Source organism: Bos indicus, chromosome 18, assembly GCF_029378745.1.
Source record: "Bos indicus isolate NIAB-ARS_2022 breed Sahiwal x Tharparkar chromosome 18, NIAB-ARS_B.indTharparkar_mat_pri_1.0, whole genome shotgun sequence".
NCBI lineage: Eukaryota > Metazoa > Chordata > Mammalia > Artiodactyla > Bovidae > Bos > Bos indicus.
In genome coordinates this window covers 36,719,038-36,740,154 of record NC_091777.1, presented here as the reverse complement: position 1 = coordinate 36,740,154, position 21,117 = coordinate 36,719,038, and the positions used below count along the sequence as shown (strand labels likewise).

The 21,117-nt window shown below is 38.4% G+C and overlaps 1 protein-coding gene and 1 non-coding gene across 3 annotated transcripts in view; both read right to left on the bottom strand.

Annotated features, from left to right (window-relative positions):
* The window catches only part of TANGO6 (transport and golgi organization 6 homolog), a 184,462-nt gene that overhangs the window by 130,893 nt on the left and 32,452 nt on the right, over positions 1-21,117 (bottom strand). For both annotated transcript variants that reach the window (XM_019978905.2, XM_019978906.2), the window contains exons 8-11: positions 8,994-9,106; positions 7,152-7,328; positions 4,258-4,384; positions 2,345-2,536 (exon numbers count right to left, since the gene is read on the bottom strand). In XM_019978905.2, coding sequence (XP_019834464.2) covers positions 2,345-2,536; positions 4,258-4,384; positions 7,152-7,328; positions 8,994-9,106 — 609 coding nt within the window. The remainder of the gene's footprint in view (positions 1-2,344; positions 2,537-4,257; positions 4,385-7,151; positions 7,329-8,993; positions 9,107-21,117) is intronic.
* Positions 20,541-20,613, bottom strand: TRNAG-UCC (transfer RNA glycine (anticodon UCC)). Its single transcript has one exon. It is a non-coding gene; the product is annotated as a tRNA-Gly (tRNA).

Here is a 21,117-nt window from a genome sequence, read left to right as displayed (position 1 = left end):
ACTAGATGCATTTCAATCCACTGCAGGCATTATTCTCTTTCATGCTCAAATTGTCCTACCTGTGGTCAGTGGGAGCCCCTCCAAAGTTAACTTCTGAACGCTACTGACATGAGCCTGTTAATCTCAGACTGCTTCCTGGTTTTCAGGCACAACAAGATGTCCTGAGGCTTACACTGTACAATTTCTGCCCTGGACCTTTAATCCAATGAGCTTCGTGTTCTTCTGGTAGGAAGTGGTGATTAGAAACTATAATCTGGTACTAGTGATGCTTAGGGCTACTGGACTGTCATTGCTTCTTGGCACGGACAATGGACTGAGCTAGGAAATATCTGTTTTTGAAAATGAGAAAAATAAACTATGAGTTCAAACAAACACTTCCAGTTAAAATTTAATATGACAGGGGTTCTACTTAACTTAAATTCATTAAACTCTTTTATTTTTTATACTGAAAGTCTTCATTCCTAATGATATTAACAAAATTACTTTTAATTTATTACTTATAATTTATCCATATGCATGTATGTATTTCAAAATAACATACCAAAATTATCACCATCACTAAGTCTACAAGATGCAGTTTAGTGGGGTTTTGTGTGGTCCTTTTTGTCATGATACAGTTCAACCTCAGATGAAGGAAAATTTAATGGGACAAATCACTTTTGTATCAGCCTAATGCCATTGTTCCTTAATTAGGAGCAAAGGGAGATAAGTGGGAAAGTTTAAGTCATATCAGTTTTTAAACCATTTCCCTTTCCAATGGGCATCCTGAGACAAAAACAAGGTCTGGGTGAAAAATTCTTTAGCGAATTGATATAAACACAGGAGAAACAAATCACCCTACTGAGTAATACAGGGTCAATGAACTGAAGGAGTAAGAGGCCAGAAAAGAAATCATGAGCATAAATCTCATTAAACAGGCACGATAAGTCAGAGCTGACAGGCAGCTGCAAAATTTCTCAGCAGGAGCTGTAGTGAAATGCTGCTTAGCAACACCCGAAGGCAGAGGACAATGACGATGATACAAAGAGCTGGAGTGTCAGATTTAAGTGTGACAATCAGACCATCTCACAGCTGATTATTCACCAACCAAGCCACAACCAACTGTGGTAAAGGGTAAAATATGACTACACTGCCTATGCTTTAGTACTTTTAATTCCTACTTTTAAAAAATGCTGGCAAAAGGTTTCCCTAGTGGCTCAGAGGTAAAGAATCTGCTTAGCAATGCAGGAGACACATTCATTCCCTGGTCCAGGAAGATCCCTCATGCTGTGGAGCAGCTAAGCCCATGCATCACAACTATTAAGCCATGTTCTAGAGCCCCTGAGCTCAACCACTGAGTCCATGTGCCACAGCTATTGAAGCCTGCAGGCCCCAGAGACCATGCTCCATAACAAGAGAAGCCACTGCAATGAGAAGCCCGTGCACTGCAATGAAGAGTAGCCCTTGCTCGCTGCAGCTAGAGAAAAGCCCTTTCAGTAGTAAAAATCCAGCACCGCCAAAAATAAATAAATAAATATATATGTATGTAAAAAACGCTGGCCAAAAAAAAAAAAAAAAAGGCTGAGCCGTTAAATTCAAGCACTGATCTGATCCACAGTTACTTGATCCTGAAGGCACTAAATAAAATCTGTAAACTTCACTGGCAAAATAAAAAGGCAACAAAAACACTTCACAGGTTGTGATAAGCTGTTAGAGGACCTATAAAATTCAATGTGATCATTAGTGATTTTTTTTTTTTCAAATTTGAGTTTTAATCATTCTCAACATTTTTTTTTTCCTGCCATGACATATAGCTTACAGGATCTTAGTTCCCAGACCAGGGGTTGAACCCGTGCACTCTGCATTGAAAGGCCAGAGTCCTAACAACTGGACTGCCAGAGAAGTCCCTCATTCTCAACTTTTAGTGTACATTAAAATTATCTATGGAGCTTAAAATAAAAAATACATATGCCCAGACTCTAATGTAGACATACTGAATCAGAATTTCTAAAAGTGGGCTGGGCATCAATATTAGGAAAAAGATCCCAGGCAATTTATTTGCACCAAAAGTTGAAAACCACTGAGATATATAAATATTTAAAACAGTTCTGTTTTATGTGCACAAGAACCACTTCAAGAGCTTGTTAAACATGACAATTCCCAGGACCTATGAAAGTACTGATTCTCTTAGTCTGGTGTGGCTCAGTAATTTACTTTTAACCAGAATTCCAGGTGTAGCACTGATACAAGTGTCATCAAAACACACTCTGAGTGACATTTTAAAAAATATCTTTGGGAAAGAATGAAAGAAACCAAAACAGACAAATACCACCAGGCTGGGATCCGTTATGTGGCAGCCACTGACCTGAGTGATGTTGGTGAATATCTGCTCAGACATTCTCTCACACAGAAGAGCCACCAGTTGGAGAACCAGCAGCTTCCGCTCCTGACCTTCCACCAGAAGAGTCTGGTGCTGTTCTAATTCCAAAAGGCTTTTGTTGGAGAAAGACTTCATTTTTAACTCTGTTTCATCTTCCACAGCCACGTGAGTTAATTCCTATCAGTGTGGGAGAAAAGAAAAAGTAAAGAAAAATCCTACAGAACTAAGGACTTTAAAAACAGAAAACTCATTTGAAATGTATATATGGAGAACCAGTCTCTGTTCATTACAGCATTAGTTATAATAGCCAAAAACTGGAAACAAATGTCCTTCGATAAGAGAATAAGCTGTGATGTATTTACTATATTGCAGCAGTTGAAATAAATGAACTAGATCTACACAGATATCAATATAATCTTAAAAACACAACTGAATGGAAGAGGTAAGCTGCAGAGTAATACATATATCAATGTGCCAAGTATATGAAAATGATAAACTTTACAATAAAAATCATAAACACACACAAAGAACTAGCCTGACAAACTACTTACTTTATCACTATTTTTATGATCTCTACCACTAGCCTCCCTTGAACTGAGGTCATATAACATTTCCAAACCCTTTTCAGTGACTATTAGATGCTTTTACCACCAGAGTTCTTTTTCCCTAGGATATTCAGAACTGAACTTCTACTAACAGGTAATTCATTACTGTGGGTTTTATAAGATTTTCCCTAGCTTTCATCTGTAAATTTCCGTGGGAAAGGAAAACCTTAAGTTCCATAATAATGAATACTTTAACCACAGTATTAATAACTGACAGTTTAGAGCAGTGGTGCCCAACTGTTTCTGGGCAATTTTGCTCTCCAGTGGGCACTTAGCAATGCTGAGGGACATTTTTGGTTGTCATAACTGGGAGATGACACAGACATCTCTGAGTAGAGGTCAGGGATGCTGGTAAACATCCTATGATGGACAGGAAGCCCCCACTCAAAGAAACAAATACCTAGCCCAACATGTCAATAGCACCGAGGTAGAGGAACTTTGGTTCAGAGCAAAGCCCTTTGACTTTTTGAAACAAATTTTAAAAAATCATCCAATTAGGAGAATATTTTCTTGGGATGTTATTTACAGTGAGTGGCTGCACAGGGGTATGAATGTGAATAAGAGAGGTGAGAAACCTCAAAAAAGTATCCCCCACTTCAATTCTAGGAACGTTAGCCCTGATTTCCTCCTCTCATTCTCCCAACCCACACCAACCTTAAACTCCAAAGACATTCTCTTAGAGTGGACATTTTCTTTAGGGAAAATACCAAAGAAGGCAGAGATCAATGAGAGGGAATCAGAGACACTGATTCATGGTCTCTAACAATGCAAATAAGGAGTAACAGGGTGTAAGTTACTGACATTAGAGCAAAAGAAAACAAAGCCACCAGACTAAGAAATAAACCCGGAAAAGGCTTCAAGTGGCTACAAAATGAAATGAGAGGGGCAGAACTGCTAAATCTCCTTTGCAAATACCTGACAAAACAACAGTCAGAAAGGATGAGGGATTATTCCACAGCTGTAAAACCTGCTATTAACTTCAAAAGAGTTCTTACTGTCAACACAGAGCAAAGATTAACCCTTTCGTAGATCAATCGCTTTACTTTGGTCATCTCTAAAAATTCAGTGGAGATTACCTCGCAAAGGAGTTCGATCCTATGTATACTGCTGAAGGTAAATTTCTTTTTGACTGAACCAAATGCTACTGAAAAGCAAATATTACCCTATTAACTTTATTTCTCCTAAATTAAGACCTAATTTTAGAACCTAAAATTATGACTGCCTGGCAAATTCAAAGGTGCTCCTGATACTACCCTAGAATAAAAATGACAGTGAGCTATACACAATTCTTACCTTCAAGCAGAAGATGAAGAAGTCACCTGCTAAACCACATTCCTGGCAATGGGACAGCAAGCCCCCAAGGTGCTCCACTCGGCACTGCTCTGAGGACACCTTTTGGTACAGGGCTTCATCTTCATCACTGCAATGCAGGGGGAGATTTATTTCCCAGAGTTATTCTTTTTTTTTTTTTTTTTGGAGACCCCATTAATAATCTTCTAAAGTAACATGTTAATTTCATACAGTAAATCATTATAAAGCTCAAAAATGTTTAAATTATTTTCCTGTTTCTCCATGCTGAAAAAGTTATTTATTCTCAGAAGCTAGGCTATCATGTTTTGTATAGTCATTTGCTCAAATGGGGAAAAGATTCATTTGAAGATGGACGTTGAAAGATCACTATTGATATTATTTCAATAAGCTTCAAATGCAATGAGGAATTAAAGTACAGGTTTATGCATATATTCTGGTTCCTGAAGAAGAGAAGAGACAAGAGAAGGCTGAAAAGTGAGGCCAGATCACAGAGAATGTTGGATGCCAGTCAAAGGAGCTTGGATTTTTTTCAATGAGCTGCTAAGGGTTATGAGCAGTGGGAAAAAGACATAATCTTCATAGGAAGAGATTCAGTCAATCTCAGTGAGCCAATTGTTGACTTGTAAAAATCCATAGATTCAGAAAACTGAGCAGGCTGAATTTCCAAGTAATACTGTGGCTAAATTATCAAAAACAGTGTTGTGATCTCTGCAAAAAGTTTAAGGAAAATTCTCATAAGGTACTATGGCTTCTAGTTTTCATTCATCAGACAAGTGAAAAAGCCAACATATAATATTCTTATACTATATCACGTAAATAAATACAAAGGTACAGAAGATACACTAAAAACAAGACGCTAAAATCGTGTAAACTGTGATTAGGACAGTTGGTAACTTTTGTTTCCTCTTTATGCTTTTTTATATTATACAAAGAACATTTACTATTTTTGTGATGAAAGAACAAAACTTCTTTCAGATTAAATTGAGGGAAAAAATGACAGGTGTTGCTTCATTTCAGTGAAAAGTACAATTATTAAAGTTAATTTAGCAAACAGTCTCACTGGGCAGTATGTCCCAATCTGCTGGTTCACTAGTAACATAGTATTTATAATCCTTTAGTAGAATGAATCACCTAGAAGTTAAGTTTAGGATTACTTCCTATATTATCCTATCTTTTAGAGATCATTCATGTTATCTCCAACACATTTTAAGTTAGAAGAAAAGCTGAAATTGTGTCTAACCTTCTGTGAACCATCTTATCAAAATGAAATACCATATTCAAAGATTCTTTAAAAAATAAAAAAAGACATGCTAACAATTACCTTCAGAAGCATTGTTTTATTCATTCTTAAAACTGCAATGGAAGAATCAATTTCAAATAGTCATATTTAGCTCCAGAAAAGTAAAAATTCTGGATCCAAAGATGATAAAATCTAAGCTGCTCTTCTAGTTTCTTTAATCAGACTTCTTATTGATAACTAATGCTGCTGGGCAGAATGGTGGAGTGAAAGGTAAGTGGCGATAAAGACCACGGGCTTGGGGGATGAACACCATGAGCAGTTTTAAAAGAAATCGTAAACACACACACCAAGACACCACCACCACCCCACCATCCCAGTCTGGTACAGTGTCAACTTACTGGAGAAATGGAGTGTCTTCAATATGTAATGGAGGCTATGGACCCTATTTTCAGCAAAGAATCTGTATTTGCATATAAAAAATCCCTTGTGTGTAATTTCAAGGGGATTATAGAGTCCCAGAAGTCCATGTAGAGACCCCTAGTTAAGGATCTATCGCTTCTGGCAGTGAACGGAGATTCATTCTATCACTGCCTATTTACTTTTTTTCCTGCCAAAGAGAGAAACTATAGTTTCAATAGAAACTATTGATTTTGACATACTTGCACTAAAGACTTGTTAAGATAGCACTAAGTTTTAACTGCTGATAAGTCAAATACTATGAAATTTTCTATGCAGTCACTAAATTGGTTCTAAACTGTTCCAAAGTGGTTTTAAATAAAAATGACAAAAAATATTAAGCTCCCTTTGTTCAGGGGCATAGTTGTAACTGCAAAACCTACACTGATGGTTCTATTTGCAATCAATATTTTTTTTCTGTTCGAAAAATAGAAAAATTTTCTGATTGAATACGTGTTTTAAAACTTAACCAAAAAAAAAAAAAACTTAATCAAGCTGACCATGAATAAAAATATTAGACTTAAACACTTTAACAAACAGCAGGACTTTGAATGTGATATGACATTTGAGTAGAGCAGCTGCCACCAGTTAAATATTACATGGACTCTGATCAACAAGAATTTATGTTCTGAGGTGGTAACATATACACATATCACCCAGAAAATGGAAATAATGTAAAATACATTTGTGAGACACAGGAGAAATAAATTATCCATTCCACTAACATCAGTTAGCTGCTTTCTAAACAATCCCTAAGAGAAACAAACCTCTATCACAAAATTACCGTAAGAGTGCTCTGAGAGAATTTCCCTTAGGAGTAAGTCTGACTCTGAACACACATATACCATTTTGAATGTCAGAAAGAGAACTGGATTGTTACAGTGTTGAGGGTGAAAGGTGTTTGCCAATTACTCTGATTCACTGGCAAAGACTCCGCGAAATAAGTGGGCTTGTTATGACACAGAGCTGTGAGACTGCAGTAAACTGCACCTATTAGTTAGCATCTAGGAAAAACCTGGAGGATCATTTAAGGGTCACCTTTCACTTAGAGATTATAAATAACACCTCAGCTGCTAATTTCTGGTTTCCTTTCTATCAGCGCCCCTTAGTGGACAAGTCATAGAACAGCCTTTTGGGTACAATTAAATCTGAAGAGAGAGCAAAGAATGGGTGGACTCACCAAAAGGCCTCTTTGATGGTGATCATAATGCCGCCCTGAGTGGCAGCTCTAAAGTGGCACAGAGAATGGAGAGCGGGCACAGATTTGTCCAACCCTGCAAATCCTTTCAGGCTAGCAATTGCCTTCTTTCTCTCCAGTCTCCCCAGAATCCATAATAAGATCTCTTGGCAAAGTGACCTGGCAGAAAAAAGCAGTTATAAATGAGCTTGTCATCATACTCTACATGTCTAACAAGTTAACACAGAAAAAGAAAGAATGACTGTCAGGTTCCATGCATTCTAAACGCTGGCACAATCACCTAGTATTACTGACGTGTGGGAGCGGAAACTATGCTTAAGAATTTCAGAAAGCAAACATCCTGAAATTTGATGAGCGACTGACTAATCTCTGGCTGTAGAAGCAGCTCTGATATGACACATGAGCCCCACATGGTTTTTTTTGTTAATTCCAAGTGTACTCACTGCCTTTGGACCAGGCACTGTGAAAGAATGCTGGCACGGATCAAACCATCTACCATCAATGGGACCAATAACTGGTGACCAAGAAATAGTACACCAGCAAATTCTAGCTGATTCCTTATCCCCTCTTATCTGTGCCAGTCAACCAGGAGAGAAGTGGAATAAACGTTTGCTTCTTCCTTCTCAGTCTGATGAGACATGATAGTGCTGTGAGGACTTCAATTTCAAAACTAGAACAAGAGTTATTATAGGAATGGTCTTCAGAAGCCAAATTCACACATTTATACCCTCCATCTTCCAATGCACTTTCTCTTGTCACTTCCCTCATGGCTGTAGGCTTCAGTGACACCCTAACCAAAAGGCAATATGTAAGCTGTGAATAATATGCCAGACTGAGTACTTCCCTTTATCAGTTAACAATGATGATGATAATGACTATTTATTGAGCTTATAATTTGCCAAGGACAGTGCTATACACTTACTTCAATATAGTTAGTCTTCATAATAACCCTATGAAGAAGATAATATTACTGTGTATGAGATTACATATGGGGGGATTTCCAAACACCAAAAATCAGAATTCTGTAGGACTTTGGAAAGGATAGAAATTTTTTAAATTTTTGTTGGAGTATAGTTGATTTGCAATGTTGTATTAGTTCCAGGTGTATAGCTAACTGAATTAGTTATACATATATCCACCCTTTTTTAAGGTTCTTTTCCCATATAGGCCGTTATCGAGTATTGGGTAGAGTTCCCTGTGCTATACAGCAGGTCCTTATTATCTATTTTATACCTAGTAGTGTGTATGTGTCAATCCCAATCTTCCAATTTAAGTCTAATAAGGAGAGAGAAACAACACAAATCACTGTGAGAACAGTGTCCATACATAATGAGTCCCACTTAAATTTCAATACAGAAGATTATTTTCTGGATGACTGAGGAACTCCTTCTTTCTCATTAACACTGTGCACAAACACCAAATCCAGGCCTAAATTACAGAGTGCCACATTCAGATCCAGGTTTCCCAAACTTGATTTCTAATTGCTCACAAGGTGTTCATGGTCTAACCTCTATTTCCTCCTCCCCAGACATACAGTAGCAGTATTGTTCACTGGTCAAACAGGGGCATGCTCATACGTGTACAGAGATTTTCCCTCTGATGTCTAAAACAGAGACTGAGGAAGGTCATTCTAGAAACTAAATCCAATTCCCCTGCAATCTGCAAAGCACTCTTTCTTTTCTAGAGGACTGTCAGAAGTTTTTCTGACCTTGAAAGAAAAAATAAAAAACAACTACGAAGGGGCATAAGTCATATTCAAAAGAAGAACAACATGCAAGAAAGACTTCACTGTTTACAAACAAGAAGGTTCTCTAGGTTGTTTACCTTAGATGAGACACGCTCTGCTTGGTAAAACAGTAAAGAGAGAAGAGGACTCCCAGGACAGGAAGCAGAGAATCCACCAAAACTGATAAAGGTTCATTCCCGACCACATACACCTAGGGAAAAGGACACAGCGGTACAGTGAGTGCAAGGCCTGAGGAATGGGAGTCAAACACCGCACACATATCAGCAGGGCTGAAGGCTTACCTTAAGTAACACTCCAGTCCTAAGGTGAACATTTTTAAGTCTAAGGCTAAGGAAAACACCTGAGATTGGCAGACAGGTTGAAACACAGCGAGACTGAAATGAAGTATCACCCTTCATGCATGCAGCCTGAAGAACTGCTGGGGAACCAGGCAGATGGACCCATTTTCTGACCTATTCCTTTCCTACTTCTGACTAGCTCAGAGCCTCCTCATCTACTATTCATCTATACAATAGTTATCTTACTGCTAAAGGCCCTGCTACTAGGACTAACAAGCAAACAGAAAAGCTTAAGACTAGATTTGAAAGAAAAAAAAGCAAAATAATAGTTTGCTCTAGGTTTGTCCTTTTTTTTATTTGTTTTTATTTATTTATTTGGCTGTGCTGCGTCTTAGTTGCAGCATGCAGAATCTTCTACCTGTGGCACGTGGGATCTAGTTCCCTGACCAGGGATTGAACCCCGGGCCCTCGGCATTGGGAGCACAGAGTCTCAGCAACTGGACGACAAGGGGAAGTCCCTAGATTTGTCATTCTCCAGATGTGACTGCCACATGGGCAAGTCCTATTCTCCCCAGTTCAATCAATGTGCACCTAAATCTGCACTGGCTTTATAGGGTTAAGTGTGTGAGGATGCTGAAGCTTATTAACAATAACTATGTTAAATATTTTATTTGTACCTTTCAAAAAGGATTCAACAAACTTTTCTGACTACATACTGGAATCAAACTACTGTTCTAGGCACTGCACTACTCTGAATATCAAGGTGAAGAAAAATTGTTCTCTTTCATTGCTTGTGATCTAACAGGAAGAATAAAATGAGTTAAAACAATAATACTGTTGTTATTATTCAAGGTGGATAATTTAAAATACCTTACAAAGTGCTAAAATGCTATTCAAAACTCCAATCAAGCATAATAGGATTTTAAAATGTACTTAATTCTATTCTAATAAATTAACTAAAACCTGATGGTGTCAACTGTAATAATAATAAAAGAAGAAAAAAGAGGCTCTGACGATGATTACACACTTGACAATGGAGCACACATATGTGTTCCAGGAACTATGCTAGGATTTTTATCTTCCAGGTACCAGGTTAGATTCTTTTAAAGAGCTGGCTCATTGAAATTATAACAATCTCACAAAGTCTGTATTAGCAGACCTATTTTTTTTTTTAGTATAATTGGTTTACAATATTGTGCTAGTTTCTGCTGTACAAGTGAATCAACTCTACGTTTGCATACTTTCCAGCTGAGACTCCCTGTGCCATACAGCAGCTTCCCACTAGCTACTTTACACACGGTAGTACATATATGTCAATCCTGCTCTCCCAATTTGTCTCGCCTTCCGCTTCCTCCAAGGTGTCTGCATGTCTGCTCTCTACAAGCAGACCTATCTTAAAGGGTGAAGAAAGGAAAACTTAGAAGAGGCCCTAATTAACACAAAGAGGAGTGAGGTGGAAATCAATGATGGGAAACTAAAGGTCAAGGAGGCACAAGCTGGAAAAATCTCTGTGCTTTTCCAGAGAACCCTGTCCCTTTAAATCAACCCTAATTTTTCATACTCCTTAAGCCTCCCAACTCCTCTGTGGAGCCTGATAACGAAGGAGCCAGCTTCCTGTGCATGATCTAATCTCCATAAGCCCAGCTAAATGAGGTACATTGTATGGCAGTGTTCAGAAATAATATGCAGGCCTAATTACGATATCACAAATTACAGGAGGTAAAAAAGGAGATCCCCCAGATAACGTAAGGGCCTATTGTTTGGCTCTGGATTGTGTGTTCCCAGAGGTAATCCCTGTGGAGCCATCCTTCCTTACCAGTATCTTCAACACAAAAAACTAAAAAACAAATGAAGCTAAATCTGTATTATTTACTGGGCCAAAGCACTTCAAACTTTAACATGAATTCATATCAAGCACATCTCTCAGAGGGTATGCTGTTGTTGATAAATTCCTCCAATGCTTAAATTCTCTTCTAATACTTTTCTATATTTTCTTAGAAGGAACAGAAAAAACTGTAGTTAACTTATACAAATGAAAATGTTATCCATTTTTACATAAAGGTGGAGCACATGTTTACTGAGTGCCAATTTTGTGAGACATATTCGTGGTTCTAAGGATATAGTGGGAAACAAATTATCTGCTTCATTCTAGCGAGAGGACAGAAACTAAACAAATATAAAATATCAGGTAGTGAAAATGCTAGGAAGAAAAACAAGTTTAAAAGGACAGAGAGTGATGAGGGGAAGACCATGTGGAAAGAGGGAGAAATTAAGAGTAACTCTTATCAAGTCACCAACTAATAAACCATTAAGTCCATAGATAAGAACAGAGAAAAAAAATTTTTTCAAAGTAGAAAGACTGAAAGTCTCCTTTGGCTCAAACTGATCAATTAGCTTTTTCTATGAGCATTCAAAGAACTTGAATGACTTCTGCTTGATACAAACAGGATTGTCACCTCCCTTTCAACATTCATTCAGTTAAAATTCTTCCTTGGACTGAGCTCCAATTTACTTCTCTTTAAATGTCCTTACTGGAAGTATATCTATTTTCCAAAAATTTTGGACTGATCATCTAAAACAATCATCAAAATCTGTTTTTTTTTTTAAATCCACCCTACAATTGCTCTGCATCCTAATGATCAGACAGCATTTTACAGATGAAAGACAGGCAGTGGTACTTATGAAATTGATCCAGCTTAAGTTCTACCTCTTCCATAGGCCTGCTCTATTAGTTCATTGTTCAACAGTCCATTCATTCATTCTCTAATTCAAATAACCATTAAGCAAATAATCACCATCTATGACTTTTCTTCTATAAATTCCAGAAGCATTTTAGAGCTTGTAACATATAATCGGTCCTTGCATATACAGTTATCTCTGACCTCTTCAACTAGCCTGGAAGGCAGAAGTCAAGTTTCCTACTTTAGCACCTGTACGAATAGATGATTAAGTTGTGTTACCTGAATTTTTGGTGAATAAGCAGTTGAAACGCAGCAGTATACAATTTAAAGGCACCCAACTGTTACCGCTTTTATTAAGCAATCAGCAACAACCATTTATTGCATGTCTCCTCAAGAATGAACCAGGTATTCAGCTAAATATTTAACATATAATCAATCCTCACAAGAGTCTTGCAAGTTAAGCATTTTATTCTTATTCTAAAACCGTGGAAAACTGAGGCTCAGAGAAGCGAAGTTAGGTGGGCAAAGGCAGACTGTTAGGAAATGGCAGGGCCAGGATGAACCCACATCTGTCTAACATAAAAGCCATGCACAACCTAGAGACAGAAAACAGATTAGCAGCTCCCAGGGTTGAAGGGAGGGAGAAGTGGGAACCAAATGCTTAATGGGTATGGGGTTTACATTTGGGATGATGAAAAAGTTCTGGAACTAGCCAGTGGTGATGATGGCTGTGCAACACTGTGAATGCCACTGAATTATACATTTTAATATAAAATGTATAATTTTATGTTGTGTGTGTTTTATCACAGTAAAAAAAAAAAAAAAAAAAAAAGAGCAAAGCATATACCCCATGGCCTCTCAATACTGATCTCTTGTGCATAATATTTTTCTTTCTTCAATCCCTAACCCATACCAACTTTATCCCTGCTGGAGCCCCTCAGAATCAGTGGATCCCAGCTTGTTAGGCTATTAATGGCCCTGTTTCTGCAACCTCTGCAAAGTAGGTCTGAAGCTCCCAGTGGCACCATGGACAGCACCTCTGTGTGGCCTCCTCTTCCTTCTACTAAGAAACTTATATAGCCCCTTTCTATCAAGGTTGCCATAAATCTCCAGGGCCACAATGTAGCCAGTCTCTTCCAAGGACAGCCCCCTCCTTCCAATGTCTTGCCTCACATGCAGGTTAACAGTGTGGTCTGCACCTGGCATCTAACATTACCTTCCATTTACGCTCCCAAAGTGAAATCTGGTCACTTTCCCCTTAATGTGGATGTTCCACATCCCTGACTTATATCCAGAATTCAGTGAACCACAAAGGGACACGGAAGGCTGGGCTGATTCAGCCAATGCTGCAAAGCGATCTCTTGGTGCCAGCACTGACAAGGACCAAATGCACTAGGGGGAAAAAACCCTCGCAATGAAATCACACCACAGATGGAAAAAACTGTTGGGGCCGGTTTTCCTCCTAATCGCGTGCACACTAGGCTGGTGACAATACCAACTGAAGAAGCAACAAAAACACAATAGGTAAGTTGTTCCTGCCCAACCAAGGGGAGGATCTGACTGCCCTACCTCTGTGCTCTAATACCCAAATGTTGTGGAATTTCCTTGGACTATGCTTATATGCAGTCTGTTTCTAGTGCACAGTCTTCCCTGCTCACTAGGAGGCAAAGTGGGATGGGGATTCAAGTTCTGAAACACAATCTAATACTTGTTATCTTATTTCTTCCTGTGATAAAGATGTTCCACATCATTTGGAAGTTTCCTTTTTTTAGCAGTAAAACTATCAGGTGTGTTACACATAGGATTGCTTGTAAATACTTCCACTGACCTGTTGAGAGATTTAACATGAATCAATTGACTTCTCTGAATCTTAGTTTCCTTATCTGAAAAATAAAGTAGTAGTAGTAGTAATGTTAGTCACTCAGTCATGCCCGACTCTTTGCGATTCCACAGACTGTAACCTGTCAGGCTCCTCTGTCCATGGGATTCTCTAGGCAAGAATACTGGAGTGGACTCCCATTCCCTTCTCCAGAGGATCTTCCTGACCCAGGGATCAAACACGAGTCTCCTGCATTGCAGGCAGATTCAGAAAAATAAAGAGGTTGGTTTAATCACACTTTAAAACTCTTCTCTATCTTATCTAGCATTCTCTGACTGGACTGCAAGTTTGCTCATGGTGGTCTATACTTTTCTGGTACCCCAGCCACTGAGCAGTAAGACTAGTTGAAAAAAATGGACCATTCCTCCCTACCCCCAAATATTTGAAACACTGACTCTTGAAACACTTGCCTAAGATATAATAAATTTCTAACCTTTCCTCACATGCTCTCTGTTCCATCAGTTCTGAAGTTAATACTCTAAAGATGAAATCCTGTTTAGCTGAAAGGTTTCCTGGTACCTCAAGGGTACTTAAGGTATCTGTACAACTAGGGATCACCAAACAAAATACCAAGAGATGGGAAAGCTAAAGCAGAGATGGGAGAGACAGACTCTTAAGGTATCTTTTTAATTATTTGGTATGAAAAAGCCTCTCTGAGAATAAGTGAAAAATGGTGCTTTGAAGAAAAGTGGAATTTCTATAACAACTTGTGACTTTTTCAGTTTCAGTATAAATGCACAGGACAAGACACAGAGGCAAAATAAGAGACCAGTATGTATCTAGTAAAACCAAAACAGCTCAGAAAAGATTAGACAAGGAGACAGATGGGTACCAATGACCCCACTGGCAGCCTTGGGATTTCCTCGTTCCTTTTTGGGGATTTCCACATCCATTTAGGAATGCATCTTGGCCTACTATTACAGATCCAGCCCTGGGAAGAGGCGTCTGTGGTTAAGCCTCACAATCCTTCATCTAAATCTAGAGGACTACTGCTCTGACAAGTAAGAGAGGCATGTTTCTGGGTGCTCTTAACTGTAAATCACACTCTACTGTAACTCTTTCTTTGCTTGATTGGGAGCTCCTTGAAGGTAGCAGCTGATTCTTAATCATTTCCCTACTTGTAAACTGAGCAGAGTGGCATTCAGTAGGTACTTGGTAAATTTTTTGGCATCTGATTGACTGAATCAGAGTGAACAAAGTAGACTGGATACTGTTTACTTTCTCAAAAGTTGTATTTTTGTGGGAAAGTTACAATGCCCTCTCTATTTTCATTTTTTCTTTAAACAAAAGCTGCAGCATCTAGAAATTATTAGTCAATGCAAATTAACTAAACAGAATCACAGAACTTCAGTCATGGAAGGAAGAGCAGATTGAATAGGAAGTTTGATTTTATTCTATTGACTTGTTCAGCATCTAGCTTCATGTCTGGAGGGCTGAATTTCTCTGGAACGATTGACTGGAAATCTGAATCTAAAAAGAAAGGAAAAACTAGGAGGAAACAAACAGTCAAAAGTATTAAGAATAAATATGTGTTTCTGTTTCAAAGCAAAACAAAACAGAAAGCAGCCCTCATGTGCTCATTTCATAGACTTCCATCATATTGTTAAACACATCCCTTACACACCCCTGCAGAGTAGCTGCAAAAGCACCGGGAAGCACTGAAAGAGCATCTGGTAGTCCACTGGTTTAGACTCCAAGCTTCCAATGCAGGGGGTGTGGGTTCAATCCCTGGTTGGAAAACTAAGATCCTACATGTCTTATGGCCACAACCCCCCAAAAAAAACATAAAACAGAAGCAATATTGTAACAAATTCAGTAAAAACTTGAATTGAAAAAAAAAAAGGAAACATGGGTGTGAACTTTGTTTCAGCCACCTATATAGTTGCTCAAATCTACACAGTAAGTGAACACATTTAAACCTCTCCAGGTCCCAGTTTCCTCATGTATAATGTAGGCATTAAGCTTTTAGCATAAGCACTGATTAAGATAATTCATGTTAAAATATTTTATAAAATTTACAGCCACGTGCAAATGTTAAATTTAGTCCTAAATATTTTATTATTGTTGCTGCTACTGTAAATGGAATGCTTTTCTTAATTTATGGCCTTATCTTCTGCAGAGATGTACGTGTATGGAAATACAAATATGATGAGGCTATTCAGAATCAAGCTGACTAAATCCTAACACTGAAATTCAGTACAGGCTGGAACTTGATTTTACCCCTGTTAAAGATTAAACTAGTCAAATGCTGGCTTCTAAAACATCCCAGTGATCCTTTTGATTAGTAGTGTTCCAGAATTTCTAATGCACTTACTGAGTTTAATTAAGACTTGTAAGAAGCAGAAGAACCAAGCAAGTTACTTAATATAGTACTTTGCACTATTCATGCTTTCAGAGCATAATGCATAAAATAGTCTTTTAAAAAAAGTTTCCCTGAACCAAAAAGGAACTGATGTTTTTTGAGCACCTATTATAGAATATAATGAGCCTACCAAAAGTTACTTTATTCATCCAGTAGGCAACCCAAGTGTCAAATTTAAGTGACCTAACATCACCTAGATAGTCAACCCTGGAGCCAAATTCCAATCTTAAGTCCATTTGACTCAAAAAGCCAAGTGCTTTTCACTACATTATACCACAGAATCTGAACTGCAGCATTTAAAAAATTTACTGTTTGAATCTCCCACATCCTTGAAGGATTTTTTTTTTCCAGTCCTCTGCATGTTATTCAAGGTTACAGTTCAACAGGAGACGGAAACATCCAGAAAGAATGACTGCCTTTAGGGAGCGTCCACAGGTGAAAGGGAGACTAATGTCTCACTGCAGAGCCTTTGGCACTTATTAAATTCGTACCTTGTGCAAATATTGTCTTTCTAAACAAAGAAAGAGTAAGAGAGAAAGAGAGAAGGAAACATTGGTCCCGGGACCAGCTCTGCCACTCACTCGTATGGTTTGGGACAAGTCACTTCACAATCTTTTGGATTTTGTTACCTTTACTGTAAAAGGAGGGATTAATTTGTCAAAACCCAAAGAATGTACCACATCAAAGGTGAACCTTAATGTAAACTATGGACTTAGGGTGATATTGACATGTCAATATCAGTTCATCCACCATGACAAATACACCATCCGGTATAGGATGTTGACACTGGGGGCAGCTTTGCACATGTAGGGGCAGGGGATACATGGGAACTCTATACTTTTCACTCCATCTTTCTGTGAACCTAAAACTGCTCTACAACATAAAGACTATTAAGAAAAAAAAAGGATTACACTAAATAATTTCTAAAATTCCTTCCAGCTCTAAGATTGTAATATTCTAATTTACTTCACACAAATCATTAAAAATTCAGAAGGAGGAATAAACTGGTCAATCTTTCATTAAAAATTCATTAAGATTAGATGCAGGGGTGGGGTGGGACAAAGACTTGGATAATTAAAGTCAAGATTTCCTAAACCTGGAAACAGAGAGATAAAATGGAAATGAGAACGTAGAAAATAAACTAGGTCCTTTCTAGCCTTTCCAATCCTAAAACTTATTCTGCCATTAGGGAGTCTTGGGCAAGCACAGTGAGGAATAAAGAGAGGCAACATCCCTCCACCTCCAGTATTGGATTCTGGCCAGTTCTTTTAAACGCAAGAAATGTGCTTATCAGAAAGAACTGGAATTCTTTTTTTGGCTGTGCCACACAGCATGAGATCTTAGTTTCCCTGTCAGGTATCAAACCAGGCCCCCTGCATTGGGAGTGGAGTTTTAACCACGGAATCCCAGGGAGTTCCCAGAACTGGAATTCTTCTATCCTGTCCTACCCAGAACCAATCTCCATGCCAACTGGGCCGCTCTTCACCTCTGTAGGTAAAGAAAAATACACGAATGAATCCCTTTCATACCAGGGAGGACAAAAGAATATAAACATTCTAGAGATCAGGCTCCAGACACTCAGAGGCAGGAGACAGAAAGGAATGCCACTGAACTAAAAGCTATTTGAGAGGCATATACCTTTTTTAGCTTAATTTTACCAGAAATAAAGCACACACATAGAAATGATGACAGTTATTTATGCAGATCAAGTACAAGTGGCTACGCCAGGTTTTCACTTCAGTTCGCCCAGCACCTGTATATATACTACCTGTCCTGCTAAGAACTTTCCCCCTGGCCCACAAGGGTCACCCGGCTCCAGCCCGTGCCGTATGTGAAGGATGCGAGTACAAGAAGGCCTTCCCTTGTCATTGTTCCTGCCATAAAATTTTCATTCAGAGAGCTGGTAGCTGATTCCTTTAAATACCAAAATGTATTTACATTCTAACAATTTTGGAAGGAATTATATCTAAGATGAATTATGTGTAACTCTTGCCTTCTTAAACAAAGTACACTGAACACAAAATACTTTGTTTTTCAACTGATTATATACCCTTTGGGGGTATATTTTTGTGTCTCCTTTCTTGATCTTCTATGCTGTTGTCCCTGTGTCTTAGTCAGTCTAACTTCTGTTATTTCTAATTCTGCTGTGGTCTTTAAAAGATAAACAGTCTGATCAGGACTGCTTATAAAGCAGAGATGAAACTGGCTCTGAGGACTGAGGGACTCTGAGTAAGACTAAGAGAGCAGCCAGTTGGACATCTGTCATAACACAGGTGACATGGGATGTTAAATTCGAAATGTCAAGTAAAGCAACAAGATAAAATGGACTTAAAACTCCAAAGTAAGACATCAGACTTTGATGCAATCAAGACTATAAAAACTCCTCATTCGGAAAGAGGGAAGGAAAGATCAAAGGTGTGGAGACCGAGAAATGACTGATGAGGAGGATTTCTTCAGAAAAAGCTGCTGGTGACAGTGAGTCCCACTCCACAATCCACCAATAACAAAAAGATAATAACCCAATATAAAAATAGGCAAAGGCTCTTAGAAATTTCTCCAAGGAAGACATGCAAATGGCCAGTAAGCACATGACAGGCTGTTCAACATCATTAGCCACGTTGTTGTTATTTAGTTGCTAAGTCGGGTCTGATTCTTTTTGTGACCCCATGGACTATAACCTTCCAGGCTCCTTTGTCCACGGGATGTCCCAGGCAAGAATACTGGAATGGGAAGCCATTTCCTTCTCCAGGGGATCTTTCCAACCCAGGGACTGCACCTGTGTCTCCTACATTGCAGGCAGATTCTTTACCACTGAGCCACCAGGGAAGTATGTATGCCTCATTAGCCATGAGGGAAACATAAATCAAAGCCAAAAAAATATTTTTAAAAAACCATCAAACACTGAAGAGTCAACTACAAAAGACGACATATTATATAATTTCATTTACATAAAATATCCAGAATAGGCAAATCTATAGAAATAGAAAGTAGATTAGTGATCACCTAGGGTTAGGGGCAAAGCAAGGAGAATGGGAGATAGCAGCTAATAGATATGGAATTCTTTAGGGGCATAAAAATATTCTAAACTCAGATTGTGGTGATGGCTGCACAACACTGTGAATGTACCAAAAAAACTGAATCAAGCATGTAAATGGGTAAACTGTGTGGTATGTGAGTGCCATCTCAATTAGTCTGTTAAAAAGACAAAAAGAAAGAGAGCAAACACCAGAGCTGGAAACATTCCCAAATGCCTCTCTAAAATTAAAACACCCTCTTGTACCCTCTCTTGTTTCCGAGTGAGTTGCTGGATCAATTCAACCACCCCAGATGTTTTCCTTGTTTCCTGCCTTTGAGCTGTACTCTATAATTTAGTATTAGCAGAAAGTTAATAAAGACAACATACTCTTTGTTGCTCAATTTTACCCCATGTTTACCATTTTCCTCCAACATACACATTTTCTCTGTTTTCCCTCTGCAGCTGAGCTGTCAAAACCTTGTAGAGGGAATAATTACCCTTCTGTACCCCTTCCTGCTTTCAAGACGGTCCCAGTCCTTGTGCATAATCAAGTGTCTACAGCAAACTAATGTTTTGCCTGTCTCTTCAGGAAGTTTTTACTTCACTCAACTGTTCACTATGAGGGGATTTTCCCCCCTCATGGGGGGCAAGAACAGGAGAAATGGACAGGACTCACTATTTCTCCATCTCTTTGATTTTTAGAGGCCAATTCACTTGCCAGAAAGAAGTTGTCTTGTTTTTCTTCAAAAGCAATTTGTTGACTTCCACTGAACACTGTGAGGAGGAGTTTGTACCAAAGTTTAGTCAAAATTAGTCCTATCCCTACCAGCACTTTCAAGTCTTTCTAACATTCCACACCTGGCTATTTTACTATTTTTCATCACAGTATTTCTTAGCTGGAATATAACTGAAGATAATCTTTCTAAAAGTTATTTGGGCCTTGTTCTTTAATTCAGAACTTTTGCTTTCTAGACTGTTCTGTATAATTTCTTGTCTTCATGTTATCTGAAAAGTACTCGCCTACTAACAGGTAGAACAGGATATAAGAACTTCCTTTTCATAAGTCTCTAAATGAGGCATTAAATAAAAACAAACAGTATTATAGCCACTAAATCATCATGTCTTGTTTTATCCATGAACAATTTAATTCTGTACTTGTGTGCCAGGTCAACGTTATGAAGGTTATACACTATTTTTTTCAACAGCAAAATTTAATAAAAGGTTAGTAAACATCAAACTTTAGGAAAAGTGACTGTTACAGAGAATGAGTTTGGAATGTTTAAGCAGCATGCATTTATATCTACCAATTTATTAGTATCATACATAAAGCATAAACCTAACCAAACCAGAAGCATCTGCCTTCCCTTTGGGTTTTTTTGGCCATGCCACATGGCATTTGGGATCATAGCTCCCCGACCAGGGATTGAACCTGAGCCCCCTACATTGGAAGTACAGAGTCCTAACCACTGGACCACCAGGGAAGTCCACATCTGCCTTCTTATCTGAAACAACATGACCTAAGATTAACTTTATACCCTTATGCACTGCTGGGAGCAATGTAAAATGGTACAGACACTTTGGAAAATGATCTGACAGTACCTCAAATGATTAAAACACAGGATTACCATATGATACAGCAATTCCACTTCCAGGGATGAGAAATAAAAATGTATGACACACAATAACTTATGCATGAATGTCCAGAGCAGCATTATTCATAATAGCCAAAATGTAGAAATAACCCAAATGTCCACCAAACGGTGAATGGATAAACAAAATAAGGTACAACCTACAACAGAATACTATTCAGCAATGAAAAGGAGTGAAGTACTGCTTCATGCTATAATAGAGATGAACCTTAAAAGCATCATTTTAAGTGAAAGTGAAAGTTACTGAGTTGTGTCCGACTCTTTGTGATGCTATGGACTATACAGTCCATGAAATTCTCCAGGCCAGCATGCCGGAGCAGGCAGCCTGTCCCTTCT